Source organism: Oryzias melastigma, linkage group LG21, assembly GCF_002922805.2.
Source record: "Oryzias melastigma strain HK-1 linkage group LG21, ASM292280v2, whole genome shotgun sequence".
In the NCBI taxonomy this organism is placed as follows: Eukaryota; Metazoa; Chordata; class Actinopteri; order Beloniformes; family Adrianichthyidae; genus Oryzias; species Oryzias melastigma.
The window spans coordinates 28639190-28663712 of record NC_050532.1 but is presented as its reverse complement, the minus strand read 5'-3'; the positions used below and the strand labels follow the sequence as shown (position 1 = coordinate 28663712).

Genomic DNA, 24523 nt, shown 5'->3' with positions numbered 1-24523 from the left:
TTCAGGACGAATCCTTTGAAAACAGAATTAAACAAGAAGCAAAACATATATTTGGAAATAAAAAGATGAGTACTGAGCAAAAATGGGAATTCTTTAAATTTAAAGTCAAGTCAACAGCAATTGAACGCAGTAAAACCCTCAAAAAAGCCAAAGAAAAGATGAGACTGGAAGCTGTACAGTCTTTACTAAAGAAAACTCACCTCTCTGAGGATGAAAAGACACAGTTAACCCAACTCCAGAATGAGATCAATGATATACTGATGCTGCACAGGCGCCTTCATCCATCTAGAGCAACATGACTAGAAAATGGAGAAAAAATACTAGCTACTTTTTTGGAAAACCAAATTATCAAAGAAATTCAATTACAAGTTGAAAATTCCTGATGTTATTTGTACTGACCCACAGAAACTGAGAAACATGTTCAACTTTCTATGAAGAACTGGATATATTAAATTTAAGGAGGAACATTGTCAACATTTATGGAGAATCTCAAAGAACACATTCCTTCTATTTCAGAAAAATTCCAATCTATTTGTGACAATCCTTGATCTAAAGATGAGCTGCTGAACGCATTAGAAAAGATGAACGATGGGAAATGTCCCGGGAATGATGGTCTTTCCAAAGAATGTTCTTGTCACTTTAGGGATGTCATCAATCATCTTATGGAGATACAAGGAGTGCATTGAACAGCAAGAAAGGACATCTACCATGAAACAGTTGAATGACTTTAATACCAAACCAAATAAAGAGCTGTCATCATAGAAAACTGGAGACCGATTGGAGATTAGAAAATATCAGCTCTTGTTTTTGTCCAACCACTGAAAAGTCATTTACATGAAATTATTAGTGAGACTCAATCTGGTTGGATGAATCCACATATTAGCAACAATATAAGGTTAATTTGAGATGTATTGGATGCTTCAGAACACGTTGATTCTGAAGCATCCATCCTCTTCTTAGACTTTGACAGAGTTTTGGACTCTGTAGAACATCCATTTCTTTATGATGCACTGCAGTCGTTTGGCTTTGGGGTCAATTTCAGATTTATGACTAAAATGTTCTACAAAGACATCCGCAGCTCTATTCTTCTTCATCCTAATACTACCCAAAGATTTTCCATCAACAGATCAGTGCTCCAAGGATGCCCGATCTCTCCCTTTTTCTTCTTCATTGCTGCAGAAATACTTTCATTAAGGGTTAAAATGGCCCAAATTTACTCGATTTATCCATATTTCTAAAGGAAATCAAAGTAACCCAGCTTGGAGATGATACTGCATTATTCTTAAAAGATCAAAATCCAATTGACCTTGATTTAAGAACAATGAAATCATTCTCAAATGCTTCTGGATTACATCTGAACTTTGTCAAATGTGAATGATGAAGTATTCAAATGTCTAAACACATTCAGAGTATCCCTGTTAAAGATGCAGTTACATATTTAGGTATCAGTCTAACCAAGGACATCAATTCTAGACCAAAACAACATTTTTCCTTGAGAATGAAAACAAAGATGTCATGAATATGTGGCTTCAAAGAGATCTTTCTATTGTTGGCAGGATCCTCTTGACCAAAGTGAAGGTATCTCAAGGGTAGTTTATCCTGCTCTATCTTTATTTGTTCCTGATTCCAAAGAATAAACAACCTTAGAGTTCATTTTGGATGGAAAAATAGACCTCACTTTCTTCAGAAAGAACAACTTTATGCCCCCAAAGCAAAGGAGGTTATGAACTATGAATGTCTCAGATTTAAACCATACATTTCAAATTCATTGGATTCAAAAGTGTCTCCAACTCTCAAATTCTATTTGGTACTTCATTCATTCAATGTTTTCATAAAATAGTTGGTCTTCAATTTCTGATAATTATAATATCATAAAAAAATTCCTGCCAATCTTTCAGTTTCTATCAGCAAACCCTGCTGTCCTGGAAGTGATGCTATAGCCATAATTTACCCCCAAAAGTAGAATATGGAACCATGAAGATGAAACCATCAAGAACAAATCTTTATTTCAACAAAATTGGATATATAAAAATGATCTATGTTTCTGATCTTTTTGATGACAAACTTAACAACATTAAAGAGATACACAAAAAAACATTTACCCCACAAATATGTTTAAATCCGAATTCTCAGATATAGGAAATAACTGCAGTTTTTGTGAGGACGTCCCTGAATCGGTTCTTCACTTCTGTAAATTCTCTCTTGAATTCTGTATCCAATTAGAACCTTTTATAAATACTAAATTAAACATTAATATTATAATACATTTCAAACAAATTCTTACATATTTTAATTCTGATGATAAAATGATAGTAAGTAGTTTAAATTTGTTACTCCTCCAATCTGAATTCTATATACATAAGTGTAGAGAAAGAAAAACAACTCCAGATTTGAAGGATTTATCATTGAGTTTATCAATTTTAAGAATATCTTAAATTAATACTCCCAAGGCATGTAACACTGGAATAATGTGTGCTTTTATGTTTAATGAACAATTCCCTGTCTTAGATTTTCTTTCTCTTCTCCTTCATTATTATTCTTTTCCTTTCTATTAATATTATGGTTATGTCTTACATGGAATTAATTCCTAATTTTGTATAATGTTCAATAAAGTTCTTAGAAAAAAAATTCCACCTTCATATTTAGAGAATATATTTACATTAAATCTAAATATTTAAAATCTAAATATAAAATGAAAGTGCATGAAAATAATTATTGAATGAATGAAACGATTCCCTCCATTGAACACAGTTAATGTCAAGTTGATCTTTCAAGTAAAAGATGGTTCCAATAATGATGAGCTTTAGCTCCCCCTGGTGTTCATCTGTAGAACTACAGAAGCATAAAAACAGCTGTTTTCTGTTTTATTAGAAGAATAAACCAAGTAGAAAGCTGAACCTCTTCCATGTGATCTAACAGAGTCTCAGGACGGCCGGCTCCACGTCAGCCGTCGCTCAGCGTCATCTGCCACACAGAGATGGGGCTGTGATGGCTGACGGGTCGCCCTCCCAGCACCAGCAGCAGGTCGGGGAGGTGTTGGCTGAAGTCCTCCTCCTCAGCTTCCTGGGAGCCGTTCATCCTGAAAGCTCTGCTCTCCGAGGCCGAGCAGCTGCTGATCAGCTGAGAGTCTCGGTGCTCCAGAGCTGAAGAAGTCCCGTCCGAGTTCAGCGTCTGCAGCTCGATGGCGTCCTCCAAACCCTGGAAAGCGGACGCCGGGTAGCAGCGGTTCTGGAAGGCCTTGTACTTCCCTCCCAGCTGGAGGGAGCTTCCTGTCTGAGCAGGAAGGACAGAGGACGGCGAGTATCCTCGGCCAATCCCGGCACAGCAGTGGTGAATCTTCCCTGGGGGGCGGGAGTCCGGCAGGCTGGAAACCCGGCTCCACCTCTGGGTGAGAAAACTGAACTTCCAGAGGCAGCTGTGGGGGGAATCCCGGCACTCCCCCCCGCCAAATATGAGCATGCTGTCTCTGTAGGTCACTGCAGAGTGGCCTATCAGCCTGGGGGGGCCGGACCTGTAAGCAGGGGAGGAAAGTCCAAAAAACTGGGTTTGTAATGTCGTTCTGATGATGTTTTGTACAGAAAATAAAGATTCAAGATTCATTTCTGAGTAATTCTTCATTTAAATCAGCAGCAGATGAAAAAATGATGTTCAAAAAAGATCATATTTCTAATGTAGAAAATAGTCTGGGCGGAGCCACAAGCTCCCTGCTCCGACCCTGTTCTGATCATCCTCCTGCAGACGGAGAGATCCAGGAATGTCTTTGTTCTCCTCGTCTAAACTGGAGTCTGGATCAGAACTGAACGGATGGATGGAAACGATGTTGCTGCTAGTGCTAGTTTGGGGTGTGGGGGGCTGTAAGCTAGCAGGAGAGACTGTAAACAGGTGGGTGATGGGAAGTGGGGCGGGCTTACTCCACACAGGCAGAATTTTGCAGAATCTGTCCTAGAAAACAACAGATTTTTGGCTAAAACGGCATCATCATCATCATCATCATCATCAAAGGACCGCCTGCTCGCTGTCACGTTGGTGCCCGAGTCCTTCTGATCGTCTGGGGGATCCACTTGTAGAACGGGAGCCCCCAGTCCAGCGTCGCCGCCCCCGCCGGATGAATTTACCCCGCACTGTTGCGTCGTGACCGGCCCAGCGACCTTTAAAGCGGGTGCCGCCCGGACCTCGCTGCTCCTCGCCGTGGACGGAGCCCAGCTGTCGGCTGCACTGGTCTGAGTCGGGTCAGACTGCACTGATCCGGGCGTGATCCGGCTCATATATAACAGGCGCTAGCGGCTGCTCCCCGATCCCGATCCGATCCAGACGAGGAGTCTGAGAGTTCGTGTGAATGTTGGTCTGTGTGTAGACTGGAATCAAATCTCGACGCCATCTTTTCTCTGTGAATCAGCTGATCATGTAAGCAGTGACGCTTCGTCAAAGCTTAAACGGGGGTTCAGTCAAGGACTTCCAGCTAATGGTTGTGAATGAAATGATGTTTTTTGGCGTCGGCTGCGGCAGGGGGAGGGACTTCCAGCTGTTGATTTTTTCTGTGTGGCCAGATTCTGTTGGAGAATCCTCTGATCTGGTTTTAGAGGAATGGATTGAGTTCTGCCGAGATAAGAACCCTCCCTCTAACCCCCAGTTTTAGAGCTGCCCCCCCGTCATCCAGAACACAGACTCACCTTCAAGCTTGACAGGAAACTGAACGTCTTTACAAAAGCTGACTCCTGATTCCATCCCCTCTAGTTGTTGTTTTTACTCCTCCTGCTGTAAAATGAGCTCCAGTGTCCAGAGAAGATTCTTCCTGAATAAAATATCTTATAGTGTGATTGCTTAGCATTCACACTATAGTGATTCTCTTTTCTGTATGTTTTTCTGCATGTCAAAACACTTTCAGAGATTTCAAAACGTTCAGCTCGTTCAGGACATTACTGCCTGTGTTTCTGATATTCATAATCTTTATAGTTCTTGAAATATTAACAAAAATAGGCCCCATAGAAATGAATGAGGAAGTCTTCAAATGTAGTATTTTTAAGTAGTTTAGCTAATATTTTAGCAACAGGCTAACTTTTTTGACTCATTTAGTTTACTGAGGAATTTTATTTTATTTTCTAAGAAACACACTAAATATTATTATTATGTATTAGGGATTTCAAAGCAAGTTTTCAGAAATGTCGGTCAACTTCAGCGCTCTGTCATGGTTCTTTAAGGAGATTTCAAGTCTTTTGGCATTTCCAGCCAAAAGTTTCAGCATCTTCCTCCATTACTTCAGCTACGGTCTTCACCCTGACACTGTCACAGGGAATAACTCTATTCTAGTAATCATTATATTGACGTGTGATAGAGTTGCTGTCCGGCTCACTTTGTGCTGACACATGTCCACATGAGGGCGCTGTTGTTCCATTTCCAGAGGTCTCTCTGCTCCTGCAAACCCTTCAGACCTCCGAACACGAACATGCTGCTCTGGAAGGTCGCAGCAGAGTGGCTGTGCCGCGGTCCAGGACCCTGGGGGGTCTGCTGGGGGCCTCCTAGCAAACACCAGCTCATGGAGTCTGTGAGGAGGAAACACGACCTCAGGTGACCTTCAGGCTCACAAACCAGACGACAAATCACGATGAAACCTCTTCAGTTACCAAAGTGAAAACTCCAGAGTTCTTCAGAGGAACCTCGGACATCCACAAAGCCTCCGTAGATCATCATGGTGGGGCCCAGGACCACGGCGCTGTGGCCTTTCCTGTTGCTGGGGGTGAGAGTCTGTAGACACACATGAACACTCGGTGAGGAAACGTGCACGCTTTCCTGCTGCTGCTCGACATGCTGTGTCTTGACAGGTTTGTGTTCCTGCAGGTCTGCATGTCATCACCGCACAAGAGGCGGAGCCTGTCAGACCACGAAAGGCAGAGGCGTCATACCTGAACCCAGCCGGTCCCTCCAAGAGGATCGACCCACATCTGCTTCTCTAGAAGACAAAACACACGAGGAGAATCTGACTGTCAGTGCAGAGGAGGACGTGTGAGTCCGTGTAGAACCAGAAACATTAGATCAGGAAGTTCTTTAGGATAATAAAAACATCCACGATCGATATCTGTACAGCAGTGACAGAACCAGAAGTTCTAAATGTGGTTACACGTTAGACCGAACCGTCTGTAGACTCATCCAGGAATGTAAAACGATGAAACCGTCATTAAACTGCTGATCTATTATGAGGCTGACAAAACTACGTTATTAATAAAAAATGATGACAAACACAAACTATTGACTGATCTCATTGTTACCACAATATTCCAAGATTCTTGGAAACTCATTTAGAAAATGTACAGAGCAATACTCACAATACCTGAAGTACACAACAGTTTTAGAAACACAACGATGATGATGATGATGATGATGACGATGGCTGTAATTCATACATATGTCTATTACTATAATTAGAAAACTAGGAAAAACATGTCATTCATTCATTCATTCATTCATGTCATAAGGAATAAAATCCCCGTGACAGAAGAACTGAAGAAACTCGGATCCTCATGATGTCAAACGGATCAATCAGACTTTAATGAAGTTCTTATGAACATTGAAGGAATTTGGTTCTGATGGATTCAATCCTATCGGAGGGATAAACATCAATCTGGTGTATGTCAGAGTCGTGTCTGGAGTTCCCGCCTTACAGACACGTTTCTGTTAGATTTAAGACGGAGCGCCGTCTGCGTCTGCTTTAGGAGCATGCAGACGGTCTGCAGAGCTGTCTGCTCGCAGCTGCATGTGTGAGGAGACACGAGACCACGGAGGAATGCCGTCGTCCGCCTGCAGCTGCAGCGGTGAGGAGAGACGGAGAAATGTCCCGTTTTAGACATCACGCAACGCCGTCAATAACACGCCGTCACCGTCGCACCGCTACGCCGCCACCCCACTCATCGTAGCGATGCGGAGTATGATTACTGTCCTCTCTGTGATCCTCCTGCTGGACTGATAACATGTTTGACTCAAATGTGAACAAAGACAGAAACTCACTGATGTCAAACATCCACAGAGGAAATCTGCAGGAGGAGAACGAAGAGTCCATCATCCCTCCAAACACGTACAGGAAGCCCTGCAGACGGAGCAGAACCAGAACAGAACCTTCAGTCACATCTCAACCACATCCAGAACTCTGGGAAAACCACAACCAAGAACCAGAACCGAGTCCGTTCCCCTGGAGGAGAACCAGAACCGAGTCCGTTCCTTCAGAGAAAAAAACAGAACCGAGTCCGTTCCTCTGAAGAACTGGACCGTACCATGACCGTTCTGCTAGAGTTCTGAAGTACCTTGTGAGCCACCATGGTGTGTTCCTCCAGTTCTTCTGGGGCGACCTCAGAACTGCAGTCCAGCTCGGTCCATTCGTTACGCACTGAAACCACAGAGACGGTTAAAGCCGTAGATGTTGGCTCCAAAAGGGGCGGAGCTACAGCTGAGTGGGAGGGCTTTCAAAGGCTTGGACAGGGTTTTTGCCTGGTCCAGAACCAGGGGTTTTGTTAGGAAAGTCTGGTTTTCACATGGGGTTCTAGTAAGGTTTCCTTTGTGCAGTTGTATCTGAATCCTGAAGGAAGAACCTCCTTTCTGCTCGGTAACTTCTCCTTACACAACCCAGCTGGCGTGACGGACCGCCGCTCGCCGCTCTTACCCACGCTGTACTTCCAGAAGTCTCTGAGAGCGCCGCTGTCCCGTCCTCCCAGCACAAACACGTCTCCACGGTGACTGCAGCAGGCGTGTTTGCTGCGGTCCCGCGGTGCCTGGCTGCTCTGAGGGAGGGGCCGCCACAGACAAGGACCGCCCTGAGACATGCTGCCGACTCAGCGCTCCATCCTCTGGAAGACGGGATGTTCTGCAGAACGGCCACAGCAGACCCAAACGTCAAACTTCCTGTTTCATGGACTGTGAGGATTTTATTGTTAGTATTGCAACAATAGTTACAATACGAACAATAGTTACAATACGAACAATAGTTACAATATTAACAATAGTTACAACACTAACAATAGTTACAACACTAACAATAGTTACAATACGAACAAAAACTACAATATTAACAATAGTTACAATATTAACAATAGTTACAATACAAACAATAGTTACAATACGAACAAAAGTTACAATATTAACAATAGTTACAATACTAACAATAGTTACAATATTAACAATAGTTACAACACTAACAATAGTTACAATACGAACAAAAGTTACAATATTAACAATAGTTACAATATTAACAATAGTTACAATACGAACAATAGTTACAATAAGAAAAATAGTTACAATATTAACAATAGTTACAGTACGAAAAATAGTTACAATATTAACAGTAGTTACAGTACGAAAAATAGTTACAATATTAACAGTAGTTACAATACGAAAAATAGTTACAATATTAACAATAGTTACAATACTAACAATAGTTACAATACAAACAATAGTTACAATATTAACAATAGTTACAACACTAACAATAGTTACAATAAGAAAAATAGTTACAACATTAACAATAGTTACAATATTAACAATAGTTACAATACTAACAATAGTTACAATACTAACAATAGTTACAATGCTATTTCAAATTAACAATATTGGTATGAAAACATGTGAAAGAATGTTGCAGATGCTGTTGGTGACATTTCTGATGGATTCATGGTTCCTGTTTTAGTCATTCTGCTGCAGGAGCTGCTGTAGGACCTGCTGTAGGACCTGCTGTAGGACCTGCTGTAGGACCTGCTGTAAAACCTGCTGTAAGACCTGCTGTAAGACCTGCTGTAAGACCTGCTGTAAGACCTGCTGTAGAACCTGCTGTAAGACCTGCTGTAGAACCTGCTGTAAGACCTGCTGTAAGACCTGCTGTAGAACCTGCTGTAAGACCTGCTGCAGGACCTGCTGTAAGACCTGCTGCAGGACCTGCTGTAAGACCTGCTGCAGGACCTGCTGTAAGACCTGCTGTAAAACCTGCTGCAGGACCTGCTGTAGGACCTGCTGCAGGACCTGCTGTAAGACCTGCTGTAAGACCTGCTGTAAGACCTGCTGTAAAACCTGCTGCAGGACCTGCTGTAAGACCTGCTGCAGGACCTGCTGTAAGACCTGCTGCAGGACCTGCTGTAAGACCTGCTGTAAGACCTGCTGTAAGACCTGCTGTAAGACCTGCTGCAGGACCGTCTCTCAGCACTTCTGGATTCACAGTGAGCTCAAATCCAGCGAAGGTCCTCAGGCGAAACCCTTCAGAACTGGGTCTGCCTTAAAAATACATGTTGTGGCAAGAAGGAAATCCGGCGTAAAAACTGCCAAACCACCTGTGTGAATCACTGAAAGCTGATTGGCTGCTGTGACCACAGGTACACTGACAGGTGAACAACAGAGTTCACATTAGGTTTAGCTAAAAGTGTCATTTTCATCATGAAAAGACCTCAGAGAAGTCTGACGGTCAGAAGATGATCGGACAGGATCTTCATGGTACTGAATGATCCATAAACGGGCTGCTGCTTTTCTGTTTTCTGTTCTCCGGAACCTCAGCTGAAGTTCTGCTAAAGTTCTGCTGAAATTCTGCTAAAGTTCTCCTGAAGTTCTGCTGAAGTTCTTCTGAAGTTCTGCTAGAGTTCTCCTGAAGTTCTGCTGAAATTCTGCTAAAGTTCTCCAAAAGTTCTCCTAAAGTTCTGCTGAAATTCTGCTAAAGTTCTGCTTAAGTTCTGCTAAAGTTCTCCTGAAGTTCTGCTAAAGTTCTCCTGAAGTTCTGCTGAAATTCTGCTAAAGTTCTGCTTAAGTTCTGCTAAAGTTCTCCTGAAGTACTGCTAAAGTTCTCCTAAAGTTCTGCTGAAATTCTGCTAAAGTTCTCCTGAAGTTCTCCTGAAATTCTGCTAAAGTTCTGCTAAAGTTCTGCTGACATTCTGTTAAAGTTCTCCTGAAGTTCTGCTGAAGTTCTTCTGGAGTTCTGCTGAAATTCTGCTAAAGTTCTGCTGAACTTCTGCTAAAGTTCTCCTGAAGTTCTGCTGAAATTCTGCAAGAGTTCTGCTGAAATTCTGCTAAAGTTCTGCTGAACTTCTGCTAGAGTTCTCCTGAAGTTCTGCTGAAATTCTGCTAGAGTTCTCCTGAAGTTCTGCTGAAATTCTGCTAGAGTCCTCCTGAAGTTCTGCTAAAGTTCTCCAAAAGTTCTGCTGAAATTCTGCTAAAGTTCTCCTGAAGTTCTGCTAAAGTTCTCCAAAAGTTCTACTAAAGTTCTCCTGAAGTTCTGCTAAAGTTCTCCAGAACCTCAGCTGAAGTTCTGCTAAAGTTCTGCTAAAGTTCTGATGAAATTCTGCTAAAGTTCTCCTGAAGTTCTGCTGAAGTTCTGCTAGAGTTCTCCTGAAGTTCTTCTGAAATTCTGCTAAAGTTCTGCTAAAGTTCTCCTAAAGTTCTGCTAAAGTTCTCCAGAACCTCAGCTGAAGTTATACTGAAATTCTGCTAAAGTTCTCCTGAAGTTCTGCTAAAGTTTTCCTGAAGTTCTGCTGAAGTTCTGCACAGGTTATGCTCTCTGACTCATCTTCCTGGTCTTCACTCGGGCAGACAGACTTCAGGTTCTGATCAGAAGTCTCACCTGGTGGTTCTGAGAAGGTTGTGTTGGGACGTTCTTCTCTTCTCCGTTAAAGTTTCTCACAAACATGCATAGACCGGGGATCTTCTGGATCAGCAGCGGATCAGGAAATCCAGCCTCGGGATCACCGTCATCCGGAAGCCATGGCAACGAGCCGTTAACTTCCAGAAACGGAACCCCGAGAGCGGCTCCTTTCATCCACGACCGCTCAAATGTCGAGCTCGCGGACCGGAAACGCGCACGAGCGTCGGAAGGTTTTTCTGAGAGGAGGAAACGGTGTAACGGTGGAGGAGAAAAAACCGGAACGAAACTTTGTTCTGGTGACAAACACGGTTACCGACACGACAGGAAGGAAACGACCAACAAACAAACACACAAACAAACAAACAATCAAACAAACAAACGCACTCCGGAGAGGAACGTTACTCACGCCGCTCCCGCTCCCGCTGCCGCTGTTATGCACAGAGCCGTGATGCGTTCATGGCCGGCTCGGAAAGTTCACACTGAAAGTGAAGAGTTTCATCAGAGTAAAAACGGGAACGGTTTTAAATGTGGAAACTGAAACTTACACAGAAACAATGTTTGTTGATATTGAGCTTTCTGATGATGACATTTGAGAACATTTATTCTATTTACTGAGTGAAGGTCTTAAGACAGAAGAAATACCGTTTTTCTGTTTTGACTCCATTCCAGAACTAAAACGTCTCTAAATGAGGACTTACAGACTCTGATCACTGACACTTCTTCCAGTTAAACCTAAAGAGTTCACCTCCAGACTGACCTCTGACACTGACGTCTGTCTGGATAAAACATAATGACCATCTTCCAGTGTGTGAACTACAGCTGCAGTCTGATTGGTCAATATTACCTTGAACACATCCAATGAAGAAGTTTCTGTCTCTGAAGTTTTCCTTCCTGAAAAGATGAGAGATCTTTTTCATGTTCGTCTCAGAAACACGTCAGCCTTGAGAGACAGAATGAAAACAAACATCCTGGAAATCTACACGGAGTTTTATCGGTTTGATGATGCAGAAAAATGATTTCTGTCCTGCACAAAACAGAGACATAACTCTGATCCTGACAGGATTCACTGCAGGATCGGATCTAGAGCTGTTGGTTCTTCAGGGTTTCTTAGAGAATTATTTATGGAGAATTTTTGATTATACACATAAGTACCAACCACTTTTTAGTGACAACAACAACACAAATGTATATTAAATAATATTCTTTTTATTTAAATAACTTTAGAAATTATGTTTCTAAAAAACCCTCTGGTTCCTGACACTATAGCAGGCCCACACCATCACACTACCACCCTCATGTTAGACTGGGAGTGATGCTTTCAAATGCTAATCAGAATCTGGAAGTCTGAACACGTTGTTTGTGTGATCTGAATTATTTCAAGATGCTTCTGAGACTCAGAACATGTTAACAGGTTCAAAAGGCCTCAGTGGGCGGGGTCTCTGTCCTGTGGGTGGGGTCTCTCTCCTGTGGAAGGAGTCTCTGTCCTGTGGAAGGAGTCTCTGTCCTGTGGGCGGGGTCTCTGTCCTGTGGGCGGGGTCTCTGTCCTGTGGGCGGCGTTTCTGTCCTGTGGGTGGAGTCTCTGTCCTGTGGGCGGGGTCTCTGTCCTGTGGAAGGAGTCTCTGTCCTGTGGGTGGGGTCTCTGTTCTGTGGAAGGAGTCTCTGTCCTGTGGGTGGAGTCTCTGTCCTGTGGGCGGGGTCTCTGTCCTGTGGAAGGAGTCTCTGTCCTGTGGGTGGGGTCTCTGTCCTATGGGCGGGGTCTCTGTTCTGTGGGTGGGGTCTCTGTCTTGTGGGCGGAGTCTCGGTCCTATGGGCGGGGTCTCGGTCCTGTGGGCGGGGCTCCAAAAGGCCAGAGTGAATCATGTCATAAAGTAGTGGGGGTTAACTCTAGAGCACTATCGCTGGGTGATGTTTACCTGAGCATCACATGAGTTTAGTATGTTGCATTTTTCTGGGTGTCATGGCTCCAGGGTAAAGACATACATGTCCCAGGAACAGGTGGACCAGAGCTCAAGTCTCAGCATCATCATTCATCTTCCTACTTTTTCAGCCATTTTCAAGCCCGTTTTTAGGATCTTCCTTTCTATTTATTTTCCATTCTGTTACATGAACCACAGTTAAAAATAAAAAATAACTACTCTCATTTATCACTTGTGTCATTTGAACTATTTTTGTAGAAATACTTTTTATTGGGTATATTAGATCAAATTTACCCGGATGGTGTAACTTTTTATAGTGTTCGAGGGTTAGAGTGTGACATCAGTGAACAGTACCAGCGGATCTGGACGGGTCAGCAAACCTTTACAGGTCCAAACGTTCGGGCGCCCCGGACTCATTACCTGCAGCAGGTTTCCCTCACCTGTGGAACACCTGTCCTGTAGTTCTACTGAAACTTGAAGAGACCTTTGAACTTTTGAACAGCAGCAGCACGGCGTTGATGACTTCAGTGAAAAGACTTCCTGCGGCGTCAGACCAACTCCTCCTAACGCACACACACCTGCAGACTCTTGTCAGGTGTTGGCTCATGGTGCCGACCTCACCTGGTTACCATAGTGATGAGGGAGCAGCCCACTCCCTCTGACTACCACCGCTGTTGAAGGCGTCTTCCTGAGACCTTCAGGGACATCAGGAATCGGCTCGGATTCTGGAGCTGCTGCGGGGGGGGTCAGAGGTGTTCTTCACGAAGAACGGTCCGGGTCATACTACAGAACACGAGACTTACACATTTTCAGCTGCTGTGCTGTTTTCTTCACTTTCAGCTTTTCTTGACGTTTCAGTTTCAGCTCGTTCAGCATCGAAAGCTTCAGTTTGATGTGAGGATTTTCCAGCTCAAAACTGGAGTTCAGTTTATCGCTTATTTTAACATTTTTCTGAAGCTTTACAGGAAAAGGAAAGTGTGTCAACATTTATTTCTCTTTTAATTTCTCAGAAATGTTCAAGTCGTCGCTTACATGAATCTGTGTCAGAGGACTGAAATAAAACCTCCCAGATTTCACAAACAGACGGATCTAAACAGAATATTAACATGCAGCACAAGTGGAATGAAGACGGTAAACAGTCCCTTCATGGAGACGTTTAGAGACATTCTCCAATGAATTCTGCCTTTCTGATCCTCTTTTGTTCAGGAACTCCTTTGAGGACAGAACACAATCACATGATCACGTCTGAACCCAACAGGAAACCCACGAAGCAGCAAAGCGCTTCAGTTTGGATGAGGATGGAAACAGACACACTGAGAGGAGATGAATGACAGGAGAGGATCAAACCGCGTCTGAACACAAGAAGGTCAGCAGGAACCGATGGAGGTTTCAAGTTCAACAGTATTTATTTCAGACATTTTGAAAAATGTATATAGAACCGCAAAATAAGAAAAGTATACAAACAACAAAAATCTGAAAGGGAGTGAGAAGAAAAATCTTATGAATTCTCACTGCAGTACTTTGTATCCTTAATATTCCAGGACACCCAGAATCAAAGTTCAGCGCTCTAAGAGTACATGATGTTACCGTTACACATGTAACTCTCATTTTAGAAGCATGTATATTTACAAATGCTAGTACTTTGTATTTGTACATATTTATCAATAATGTTCTTTCTGTATTTAAACTTAAACTCATTTATATTTGTTTGCAGCATTTGCTGGTTCTGTTCCACAGTTTCCCTCCACATAATGAAACACAAAACCTTTTTTTTTATTTGTACTTTATGCACAAGAAATGTTTTTTTTCCCCTCAGATTGCATTTTTCCTCCTTTCTAATAAATAATATCTGTTTATTTGTCGATATAAATTGCTTACTGCCATGAAGAGTATTTGAGCTATGCAGTACTCTACTAGATCGTAAAATGTGAGTAATTTTGATTGTATAAATAGTTTGTTCGTGGACTCGTCTGCTCTTTTACGAAGCATTGAAAGTGAACGTAACGTTGGTTTATAGTTTCTCCTCAAGGATCCTCTACTGATTGTGTAGAAGTACCTCTAAGTATGGTGAGACCAGTGAATAGTATAACATGTGGAGTGGTCCAGAACCAGTTTTGCTTTATTTTACACTGAGATACTTCTGGATAATTTAGTTTGTAAATACCTAATATGTGATTTCCAGCTCTGTGTTTCATCAAATATAACTCTAAGAAATGTTTTTTCATAAATTCTTTCCACTTTTGCTCCATTTATGTGCACGTCAGTGTTTATATTTACCATTATAATGACCAAATAACATTAAATTTAGTGAAAGTTTCCAACCTCCACAAACTGTTTTCTGTTTCTTGAATAATCCAGTCTAACACTCTCCCTCTAATGCCATATGCTTGAAATTAATTATTAATATAAAGTGATTAACTGCATCTGAAGCCTTTTAGGCTCCTCCTCCTCAAGTCCACAAACCGCTCAGCTGTTGCCAGCAGGTCCCGCCTGCAGAGGGCGCTGTGACCTCACAGCTCAACATTCTTGTACGTGCCATTCATCTGGGTCTCTGTCAGCTCCGGACACTCAAAGCCTTCGTTGACCACGGCACCATCCTTCTCCTTCGCCGCCTCGCCGTCGCCATCTTGACCGGAGAAGCATCTCTTAAAGACCTGGTAGGCTGAGGAGGAAAGGTCATGGACAGGTCACAGACAGGTAATGGACAGGTCATATACAGGTCATGGACAGGTCACAGACAGGTAATGTACAGGTCATATACAGGTCATGGACAGGTCATAGACAGGTAATGTACAGGTCGTATACAGGTCATGGACAGGTCATAGACAGGCCAGACAGGTCACAAACAGGTCACAGACAGGTCATAGACAGGTCTCAGACAAAAGCTTCACTTCTTACTGACCTGGAAACAATGGACAGTCAGAGGCACTGTGACTAGTGTAAGGGGGATAAATAGTCCATGCCCCGCCCACCATCAAATACCTGCCCCTCCGAGACTCAACATGGACTGCAAACCTAGAACTAGGTTCCCAGAGAAGTTCTGTCTGTGGAGTTCTCCTGGTTCCAGAATCATGATTCATAGGTTTCATCGTGACTCTAAGCTGTCCAGTGCTGTGAGTGTGTTTGTGTGATTGTGTGATTGTGTGAGTGTGGTTGTGGTTGTGTGAGTGTGTTTGTGTGGTTGTGTTTGTGTGATTGTGTTTGTGTGGTTGTGGTTGTGTGATTGTGTTTGTGTGGTTGTGTGATTGTGTTTGTGTGATTGTGTGACTGTGTTTGTGTGGTTGTGGTTGTGTGATTGTGTTTGTGTGGTTGTGTGATTGTGTTTGTGTGGTTGTGTGATTGTGTTTGTGTGATTGTGTTTGTGTGGTTGTGTGACTGTGTTTGTGTGTGTGGTTGTGCATCTCTGTCAGAAGCATCCTCCTCATGGATACGCTCTCACCTCCCACAGCGCCGAGCGCTGCCACCAGCTGGAAGATGCTGTAGATGAGCGGGAAGGCAAACATGACCTCCAGCTCCTCTGGGCTGAAGGACAGCTGGACGATGGTGCTGCACAGCTGGGAGTTCTGGAAACCCGTCTCCAGGGCGATGGTTCGACACCTGGACACAGCGAGTACTGATGAGGAAACTTCTGCCTCCCCCTCAGCTCCACATCATGAACAGCTCTGCACCCACTTGTCCCACGGCTGACCCACAAAACGGGCCAAGAGGAACCCCAGTCCGAATCCAATGAAGGGGTAGATGGCGCCGATGATCCACAACGAGGGAGAGATGGTCCAGGAGGACTGGTAGAGGACTCCCCCAACCACCGCGATGATGATGATGAGACCAAACCCAACAATGGAGCCCACCTGTGTGTCACAAAAAACACCAGAGGTAAAGCTGCGCTCTGACCTCGAACAGGCCACTCCCCCATGAGCCGAGTCGGCCAACCTTCAAGATCTTCTTTGCTATGTTGGGCCACTTCTTCTTCACGACCATTCCCGCTGCAATGGGGATGAGCAGCGCGGCAAGAGTGATGCCTGAAAACATGCAGACACAGGTATGACACAGGTGTGGCACACGTGTGACACAGGTGTGGTACACGTGTGATACAGGTGTGGTACAGCTGTGACACAGGTGTGGTACACGTGTGATACAGCTGTGACACAAGTATGATACAGGTGTGGTACACGTGTGATACAGGTGTGGCACACGTGTGACACAGGTATGATACAGGTGTGGCACACGTGTGATACAGGTATGATGCAGGTGTGGCACACGTGTGACTGAGGTGTGATACATTTCTGGCAAAAGTGTGATATAGGTGTTGCACAGGTGTGATGCAGTTGTGACACAATGTGTGACACAATGTGTGACACTGATGTGGTACAGGTATGAAACAGGTGTGGCACAGATGTTGGAGAGTATTCAAAAAAATGCAGAAGTATTGATAAAAACATGAAGGTCCACGTGGCTGAGTCATATTTCAAAATGACAAGTCTCTTCATAGAGACAGTTATACTATAAACTAAAGATGCTGAATTAGGTGAAATGGTAAATGAACTGTATTTGTTAAATTTAACATAAACTACATTAATGATCTTCAATCGTCATTCACCTCAGACTGCTTGTGAGGGCAGTATTTCAACTCTACAACTTGTCAGCTCATGTAAATATTTAGGAATATGGCTGGACATTTCTTTTACTTTTGATTCTCATATTAGCACAATAGTAGCTAAGATTAAACCAAGAAATGGCTTTCTGTATCGAAATAAATCATCATTCACTCACTCTGCTAAAAATAATCGGGTAAAAATGAAAGTCCTGCCCGACTTTGATTATGGTGACATCATCTACAGATCAGCTTCAAAAACTGTCCTTCATAAGCTGGATGTTCTCTATCACACATGTATTCGTTTTGTCACTGCTGCTCCCTTTAACAGCCATCACTGCGATCTATACGGCCTTGTCAAATTCCAAAAACACCACATTACCTTCAGTCCATCCTAAAAATTGCAACCAGTTCTCTCAGTTTGCGTTCCAGTGACTCTCTCACCGTGGTGGTACCCAGAGTTCGAACCATGTTGGGTCGCACCTCATTCTGCTTTTCTGCCGCCTATGACTGGAATGAGCTGCAGAAAACGATGAAGTTGCGTATCCTGGTCTCATTAGCTGCATTCAAGACCTCTTTAACAGATGTGATTAGTGATGAATGCAGATGTTATGAACTTAACTTTTTTATTTATTTCTTTTACTTATTTGTTTTATGGCTTTAATAGGTCTTAATTGTAATTATTAACTTGGTGCCTCCTGTAGACTTCTTATTGTAAACACAAAATATTGTTGTTAGAAGTTTATATATTTTAATCTGTGTGTAACTTTTAACCCTGTTGTTCTATTTTAATGCTGATGCGTTATCAGGTCGTCGTTGTAAATGAGAAATTGTTCTCAATCGACCAACCTGTATAAATAAAGGTTATATATAAATGAGTCAGAGTTCATTTCAGCAGAAAAAGACCTGAAAAAGCTGAATGAGTCAAAGTTTCTCCAAAGAAGAATCAAACAAACAAACAATCGAGCAGCTTTATTCCAGCAACAGAATCAGCAGTTCTGGAGTGGAAATGAGAATCGGTTCTCAGGGGACTCAGCGGGTCAAAGGAACGGGTCAGAGTTCTGCTGCTTACCGATGCTGTCAAAGGGGATCTTGATGGAGTCGCTGGAGGTCCACACGCTGGTGTAAATGAACAGGCAGAGAGGCATCATCCCCAAGGCCAGGATGGAGGAACAGGCCGTCATGCTGATGCTGCAGAGGACCAGACCAGAACCACAGACCCAATTACCTCACCACCAGATTCAAACACAACCAGAACCATCTTCAGGGACTCCTCCTTGGTCCTAAAGCTGAAGACCTGCCGATCGATGCTCCCAAGTTCCCATTATTGAAGGTGAAGCGATTAACAAGGATCAAGCTGACCCAGAACCAAGTCCTACCTCAGGTCCATGTCCCCGTCCAGCCAGTAGCAGATGATGTTGGAGCTGGAGCCGCCCGGACAGCAGCCCATGATGATGATGACGATGGCCTGCACGGGCAGAACGTTGAAGGCCAGGGACAGGGCGAAGGCCGTGAAGGGCATGATGCCGAACTGGCAGATGAAGCCGATGATGATGCCCCACGGCCGCTTGATGTGACCCCACAGCTTCCAGAAGTCCACCGTGCAGCCCATGGCAAACATGACCATGGCGAGCATGACCGTGAGCACCGTACTCATGACCACGCTCAGAATCGCGTTAAAGTTGCTGGGGGGGACCAGGCAGCTGGTCCCCGAGCATATGTCCGCATTGAGCTGGCAGGCCGAGTCGGACAGAACCGCAGCCTTCAGAACAGACATGGTAGACGGCGAGGAGGACGCAGCAGCAGAACGTTCAGGTCCAGGAAGAGGATTCCTTCATCCAGTGAGCGGGGGGGTGGCTCAGCGCTCTTTAAGGCTGTTCTGCTGTGGTTAAATCAAAAATCAAAAATTAACCTGAACATGATGGTTTATGAGCTACATAAAAATATGCACATAAAAACCTTCTTGAAACTCAAAATGTCATTGCTCCAGCTTTTACAGCTCCTTAAAAGTTTATTGGGCAGCACAGGAATGCCGCATCACCACCATGCCAGCCCGACGACATCACCTGAAGGCCGGGGTCACCAATAAAACCCTCCCTTTGGTCTCTGCTTTACAGCTTCCCAACAGGAAAACGTGACCAAACGTTAAGTAACATCAGCCTAACAGGAAGGAGCCAAAACCAGGAGGCCAGAACCGGAGCGGGTTTAGTTCTGTTGATGAACCCGATGGAACCAGAGCGAGTTCGGTTCTGTTGATAAAAACGATGGAGCCAAAACCAGGAGGACAGAACCAGAGCGGGTTCGGTTCTGTTGGTCCACAGAAGTTCACGAGTGAGAGTTCTGATCTACAGACAGACGGTCTGTTCATGCTGAAAGACAAACTTTCTGCATGGATCCCTGAATTAGGAGACCACAGGTACCCACTGACCCCTCAGACGTTCACTCAGGGAGGGGCGTCTCAGACTCTACAAGCCTCAGGTCACATGAGTTTACGTCTGTAAACGTGCAGATTGAATTCACTGAACTAAACCTGAAAACTTCTGGACCAAGAAGAGAGAAGCATCCAAACCCCAAACAGAGCGAAGAGGACGCTGGCTGGGGGGTGAGATGGTACCATGAAGAGTTCTGAGGGTCGGTCTTGTTATTGTTGATTTCATTAAGTACAAACATGTCCCAGAACATTTTATGGCAGTAACTCAGCGGGGGTTCCTGCAGCCTCCGGGGGGCGTAGCTGAGGGCGTGTCTACGAGCTGCACAGGACATAATAGAGTGGGGCGGTCAGCATCAGTTTATAGACTGTAATGAAGACATGAACAGGTTTTATTTGGACTTTAATGTTCTTCTTTTATTCTGAGAGTTCCTGACGTTTAAAGTTGTTTTTCTAGAAGTGACGACCATCAGCAACAACCTGAGGCAGGTTGGAGTGTTTGGTCGTCACTCTACTGATGTTTAAGGTGAACATGATTCCCATCCCTCTGCTCTGACACAAACCTCCTGATCCTTTGATATGAAGGACTGTTTTTTCCTTCTTGACCTCACAGAAGGAGCAGATTTCTACATGAAAGCTCCTGATGAAGATGAAGTGTCTGCATGGTCTCAGATTAATGCTGTAGAGCCCAGACCCTTCAGAAACCTCAGACCCTTCAGACCCTTCAGACTCTTCAGATCCCTCAGACTCTTCAGACTCTTCAGACTCTTCAGACCCTTCAGACCCCTCAGACCCTTCAGACCCCTCAGACTCTTCAGACCCTTCAGACCCCTCAGACCCATCAGACCCTTCAGACCCTTCAGACCCTTCAGACCCCTCAGACTCTTCAGACTCTTCAGACTCTTCAGACCCTTCAGACCCCTCAGACTCCTCAGACTCCTCAGACCCCTCAGACTCTTGAGACCCCTCAGACCCCTCAGACCCATCAGACCCTTCAGACTCTTCAGGCGCCTCAGACTCTTCAGACTCTTCAGACTCTTCAGACCCTTCAGACCCCTCAGACTCTTCAGACCCCTCAGACTCTTCAGACCCCTCAGACTCTTCAGACTCTTCAGACTCTTCAGACCCTTCAGACCCCTCAGACCCATCAGACCCTTCAGACCCTTCAGACCCTTCAGACCCCTCAGACCCATCAGACCCTTCAGACCCTTCAGACCCCTCAGACTCTTCAGAGTCTTCAGACTCTTCAGACTCCTCAGACCCTTCAGAGTCTTCAGACTCCTCAGACTCTTCAGACCCTTCAGACCCTTCCGTGCAGCTGCGCCTGAAGCTGTTTCACTCATCATCATGATCAGCTGCACAAACAGCAAGCTCACTTAAGCTTCCAAAATCTAGATCTGATCAAGACCAGAACTGCTTACCTTGTGCGTAGGATCCGGGCCTGAAGTTTGTCTCTGAAGGGTAAAGTCCAGCATGGTGGTTAAAGGACAGCCAGGCCGCTGTTATTGAGGCAGGGGGTGGGTCACAAACTACCTCTAAAGAATTCCATCTTGAGCTGCATGACTGTGTGGTGGTTTGAGACTTGCTTCACAAGTTATTTGGTTACTCTAACCCAGGGGTATCAAACTCCAGTTTGGGAATGAGAATGTGTTGCAATATGTTACCAGCACAAGATAACATCGGGCCATCAATAACAAAGATATAAAACGATCTGGGGGGCCGGATAGAATCACCCAGTGACCGGATCCGGCCCGCGGACCTTGACCTTGACACCTGTGCTCTAAAGTGTCGGTAGGTGTGAATGAGTGAGTATGGAAGTGACTGTGGTCTGACTCCAGGGGGTACCCTGCCTTAACCCAACAGCAGCTGGATAGGCTCCAGCAACCCTGTGACCCCAAAAGAGACATAGACGATTATGAAAACAGATGGAGAGAGAAATTCATTTTGAAGATTTTGGGGGTTTTATCCTCGGTGTGTTAGCATTAGCCGCCCTATGGGAAATCCTATTAAACATCAGCATCAAGCTAGCGGACTTTAGCATTGTGTATAAATCGATCTATATTTTTATGAATTGATTGTTGATCTGTTAAGCGTAAATCTATTCAAATCAATTAATTGATTTTATCAACTCAGCCGTATAAATTGTTGCTTGAAAGAAAGATTTCCATCTAGATTTGTAATTCCAGTTGTGGGACGATGGTGATGATGATGATGGTGATGATGATGATGGTGATGATGGTGATGATGATGATGATGGTGATGATGATGATGATGGTGATGATGGTGATGATGATGATGGTGATGATGATGGAGGAATGGTGATGGGATAATGGGCTGGTGATGAAGATGGTGATGATAATGGTGATGATGGTGATGATGGTGATGATGGTGATGGTGATGATGGTGATGATGGTGATAATGGTGATGGTGGTGGTGGTGGGATGGTGATGGTGATGGTGGTGGGATGTTGGTTGTGGTGGGATGGTGGTGGTGGTGGGATGGTGTCCTCACGATGGATGGTGTATCTGGAAAGATTAGTCAGAAGCAGCTGAGACAGAGGAGAATAACAGATGAGTGTTTCTCATCACAGAGATAAACCAGAGCAGCACAGAGCATAGATCAGTTCTGCCAGATAGAATGTGGTAGAAGTAGAACAGAAATCACAGGAACAAAAACTTGATAAGAAATCAGTTTGATAGGATTTCTGTATTCTAGCTGAAACACCACTGACCACATGATAGGACCGTGAAATGAAGAAACATTCAGGGAAACCAGCAGCAGTCACTACCAGAAATGACAGGTGGTCATCAATCTGTCGGATTAGACAGATTTTAATCCTGAAGATTTAATATATTTCAGCTTTGAGACGCATAACCCCCCAAAGTGCAGATGAGAGATTTATGGTGCAGCTGGAGGCAGGACTCTATCTGGAGGTTGTTCCTTCAATGTTTGAGCGGTTCTCTTTAAGCTAGCATCTGTGATCCTGGTGGATCTCAGGTTAACCTGTGATCCTCACAGGTTAACCTGAGAAAGGGGTGGAGCCTCAGATTCCTCATCTTCATGCGGACAGCTTTGATTTGAGGTTCCAGCAGAGTTGTCTTTGGTTGTACGTGACCAGATGTTCTGAAGGTAAGAACACTTCCTCACAAAGTTCATGTTTTCATAAAGCACCCCTGCAGAGGTCATTGCTTTGATGATGCTCATAAAGGTGGAGGTGTGAGCTCTGCATCATCCTGTGAGGATGTGAAGGGAGCAGCGTCTTATCTCTCCTTATCAGTCCATCAGCCTCTTCCATTGCAGCTGCAGTAAAGTGCAGTAAAGTGCAGTAAAGCTGGTGAGATCGCGGCTGCTATCAGAGCAGATCAGCCTGCAGATAAGCGTCTGGTCACCTGCCGGTTCCACGTTTCTCTGAGAGGGAAACGTTTGGTCAGACTGTCCTGTCATTTCCGTGAATGTTTCTGACCGTACTTTGAGATTCCTCAGAGAAATTGTACAAAGATGTGAATTTTTGAACATTTTTTAAAGATTAACCGGATTTTGTTGAACTGGATACCAACTTTGATGACGAGTTTCATGTTTGATAAACACAGATCCTCGGCAAGAAGAACTATGGAAGAAACTCTGAACAGAACACACTTTTCTGTTTTCAGAAATTCTTCAAAACTGTTGAGAGCAGCTTGAAGGGGTTCTGGACCCCCCATGTCTGATTCTTCTTCATCTGAATCCGTCTCCATGGTTTCTGCTTCACAGCTGCAGTCTAGAACCATGTGGTCCAAAATGTTCTTATAAATAAAGTTATTACAAACATTTCTGTCTTCAATCACACATTCAGTCAAAGAACCATTTCATGAGGCGTGTTTATGTTAGAGGAACATCAACGCCATCAATCAGGAAAACCTACGACCACCAGAGAGAACCACGCTGGGATTTGAACTTCACGTGCAGGGAAGAGTGCCAACCACTACACCACTAACCAAAACACAATCCTCTATGAATGTTTCTCCGTGTTTTCCTTCAGTTTCTGAACCAAACATTCTCAGTTTTAGAGAAAAAAACTTTATTGATGTGACGATCCTACAGTTGATGGTTAGATCTGATAGTAATGATCCACTAGATTTGATCTGTTAGAACAGATCCACTGGATCTGGTCGAACCAATCCGCTAGATCTAATCTATTATTATAGAATTGATCTGCTGAAAATGATCTGCAAGATCTGATCATCTATAATTGATCCTCTAAATATGATCTGCTAGAATCGATCCACTGAAACTGACCTGAAAGATTAAATCCACTTGATCTGATCATCTAGAGTGGATCCACTAGATCTAATCCGATGGAATCAATCCACCAAACTGATCTGCTAGGACTGATCCACTAGATCCAATCTGCTAGAACGAATCAATTAGATGTGTTTTTATACAAAAGGTCCACTAAATCGGATCTGCTAGAATTAATCCAGTAGAACCATCAGCAAGAACCTCCTTAAAGGGTAACCGAACACTAAATCAACTTCTTTTGTCTGTTGGTTTTACCAAATTTTTGATAAGTTAAAATAATATTGCTTATTTCTTGAAAATATAACCAAAAACTGGCTGTGTGCTGCTCTCTACAGGTTGAAACCAGATATTGCAGTTGATTTTTTTAACTAACCCTAACCTTAGAGAAAAAGAGAAAGAAGAAGATGGCCACAGAGGGAAGCAACATCATTAAACAACCAGGTCTAAATAGCAAACTAGAATGGGCGGGGCCTGTCTAAACACACACTCTGTAGTTACACACACACCTGAATAGTCTCCACATCTAAACTAGTCAGAATGTACATAATATAACTGCAGCTCACACACTTAATCATACAAACCGACACAATTAAAGACTTTCATTCTGTCATAAACTATTAGTGTAAGGTGAGCTGACACCTGTGCTCAGGTGAGTGTTTATGGTTTCCTAATGTGGATAAAGATGGAATGTACAAAGGGGGAGACCCCCC

At 43.9% G+C, this 24523-nt stretch overlaps 2 protein-coding genes across 4 annotated transcripts; both read right to left on the bottom strand.

Moving 5' to 3' along the window:
- Window positions 1-2843: 2843 nt before the first annotated feature.
- si:dkey-3d4.3 (leucine-zipper-like transcriptional regulator 1 homolog) lies at window positions 2844-11187 on the bottom strand. 3 transcript variants are annotated; one of them, XM_024286947.2, is made up of 9 exons: window positions 11146-11187; window positions 11007-11079; window positions 7649-7849; window positions 7293-7375; window positions 7000-7078; window positions 5901-5947; window positions 5622-5742; window positions 5351-5540; window positions 2844-3511 (listed from the first exon to the last, which is right to left on the bottom strand). In XM_024286947.2, exons 3-9 carry the CDS (start codon window positions 7806-7808, stop codon window positions 2944-2946), a joined length of 1248 nt encoding a protein of 415 aa, XP_024142715.1. In that variant the 5' UTR covers window positions 7809-7849; window positions 11007-11079; window positions 11146-11187; the 3' UTR covers window positions 2844-2943. The 3 variants fall into 3 exon arrangements, with proteins under 3 accessions (XP_024142715.1, XP_024142716.1, XP_024142714.1); XM_024286948.1 differs by lacking the exon at window positions 11146-11187 and having other exon boundaries at window positions 10985-11079; XM_024286946.2 differs by lacking the exons at window positions 11007-11079; window positions 11146-11187 and adding an exon at window positions 10580-10959.
- Window positions 11188-13899: 2712 nt separating this feature from the next.
- On the bottom strand, window positions 13900-18971 carry slc10a2 (solute carrier family 10 member 2). The gene is made up of 6 exons (XM_024285971.2): window positions 18487-18971; window positions 18180-18298; window positions 16447-16535; window positions 16189-16364; window positions 15956-16113; window positions 13900-15178 (listed from the first exon to the last, which is right to left on the bottom strand). The coding sequence occupies exons 1-6, from the start codon at window positions 18882-18884 to the stop codon at window positions 15027-15029; spliced, it is 1092 nt and encodes a 363-aa protein (XP_024141739.1). The 5' UTR covers window positions 18885-18971; the 3' UTR covers window positions 13900-15026.
- Window positions 18972-24523: the final 5552 nt, after the last annotated feature.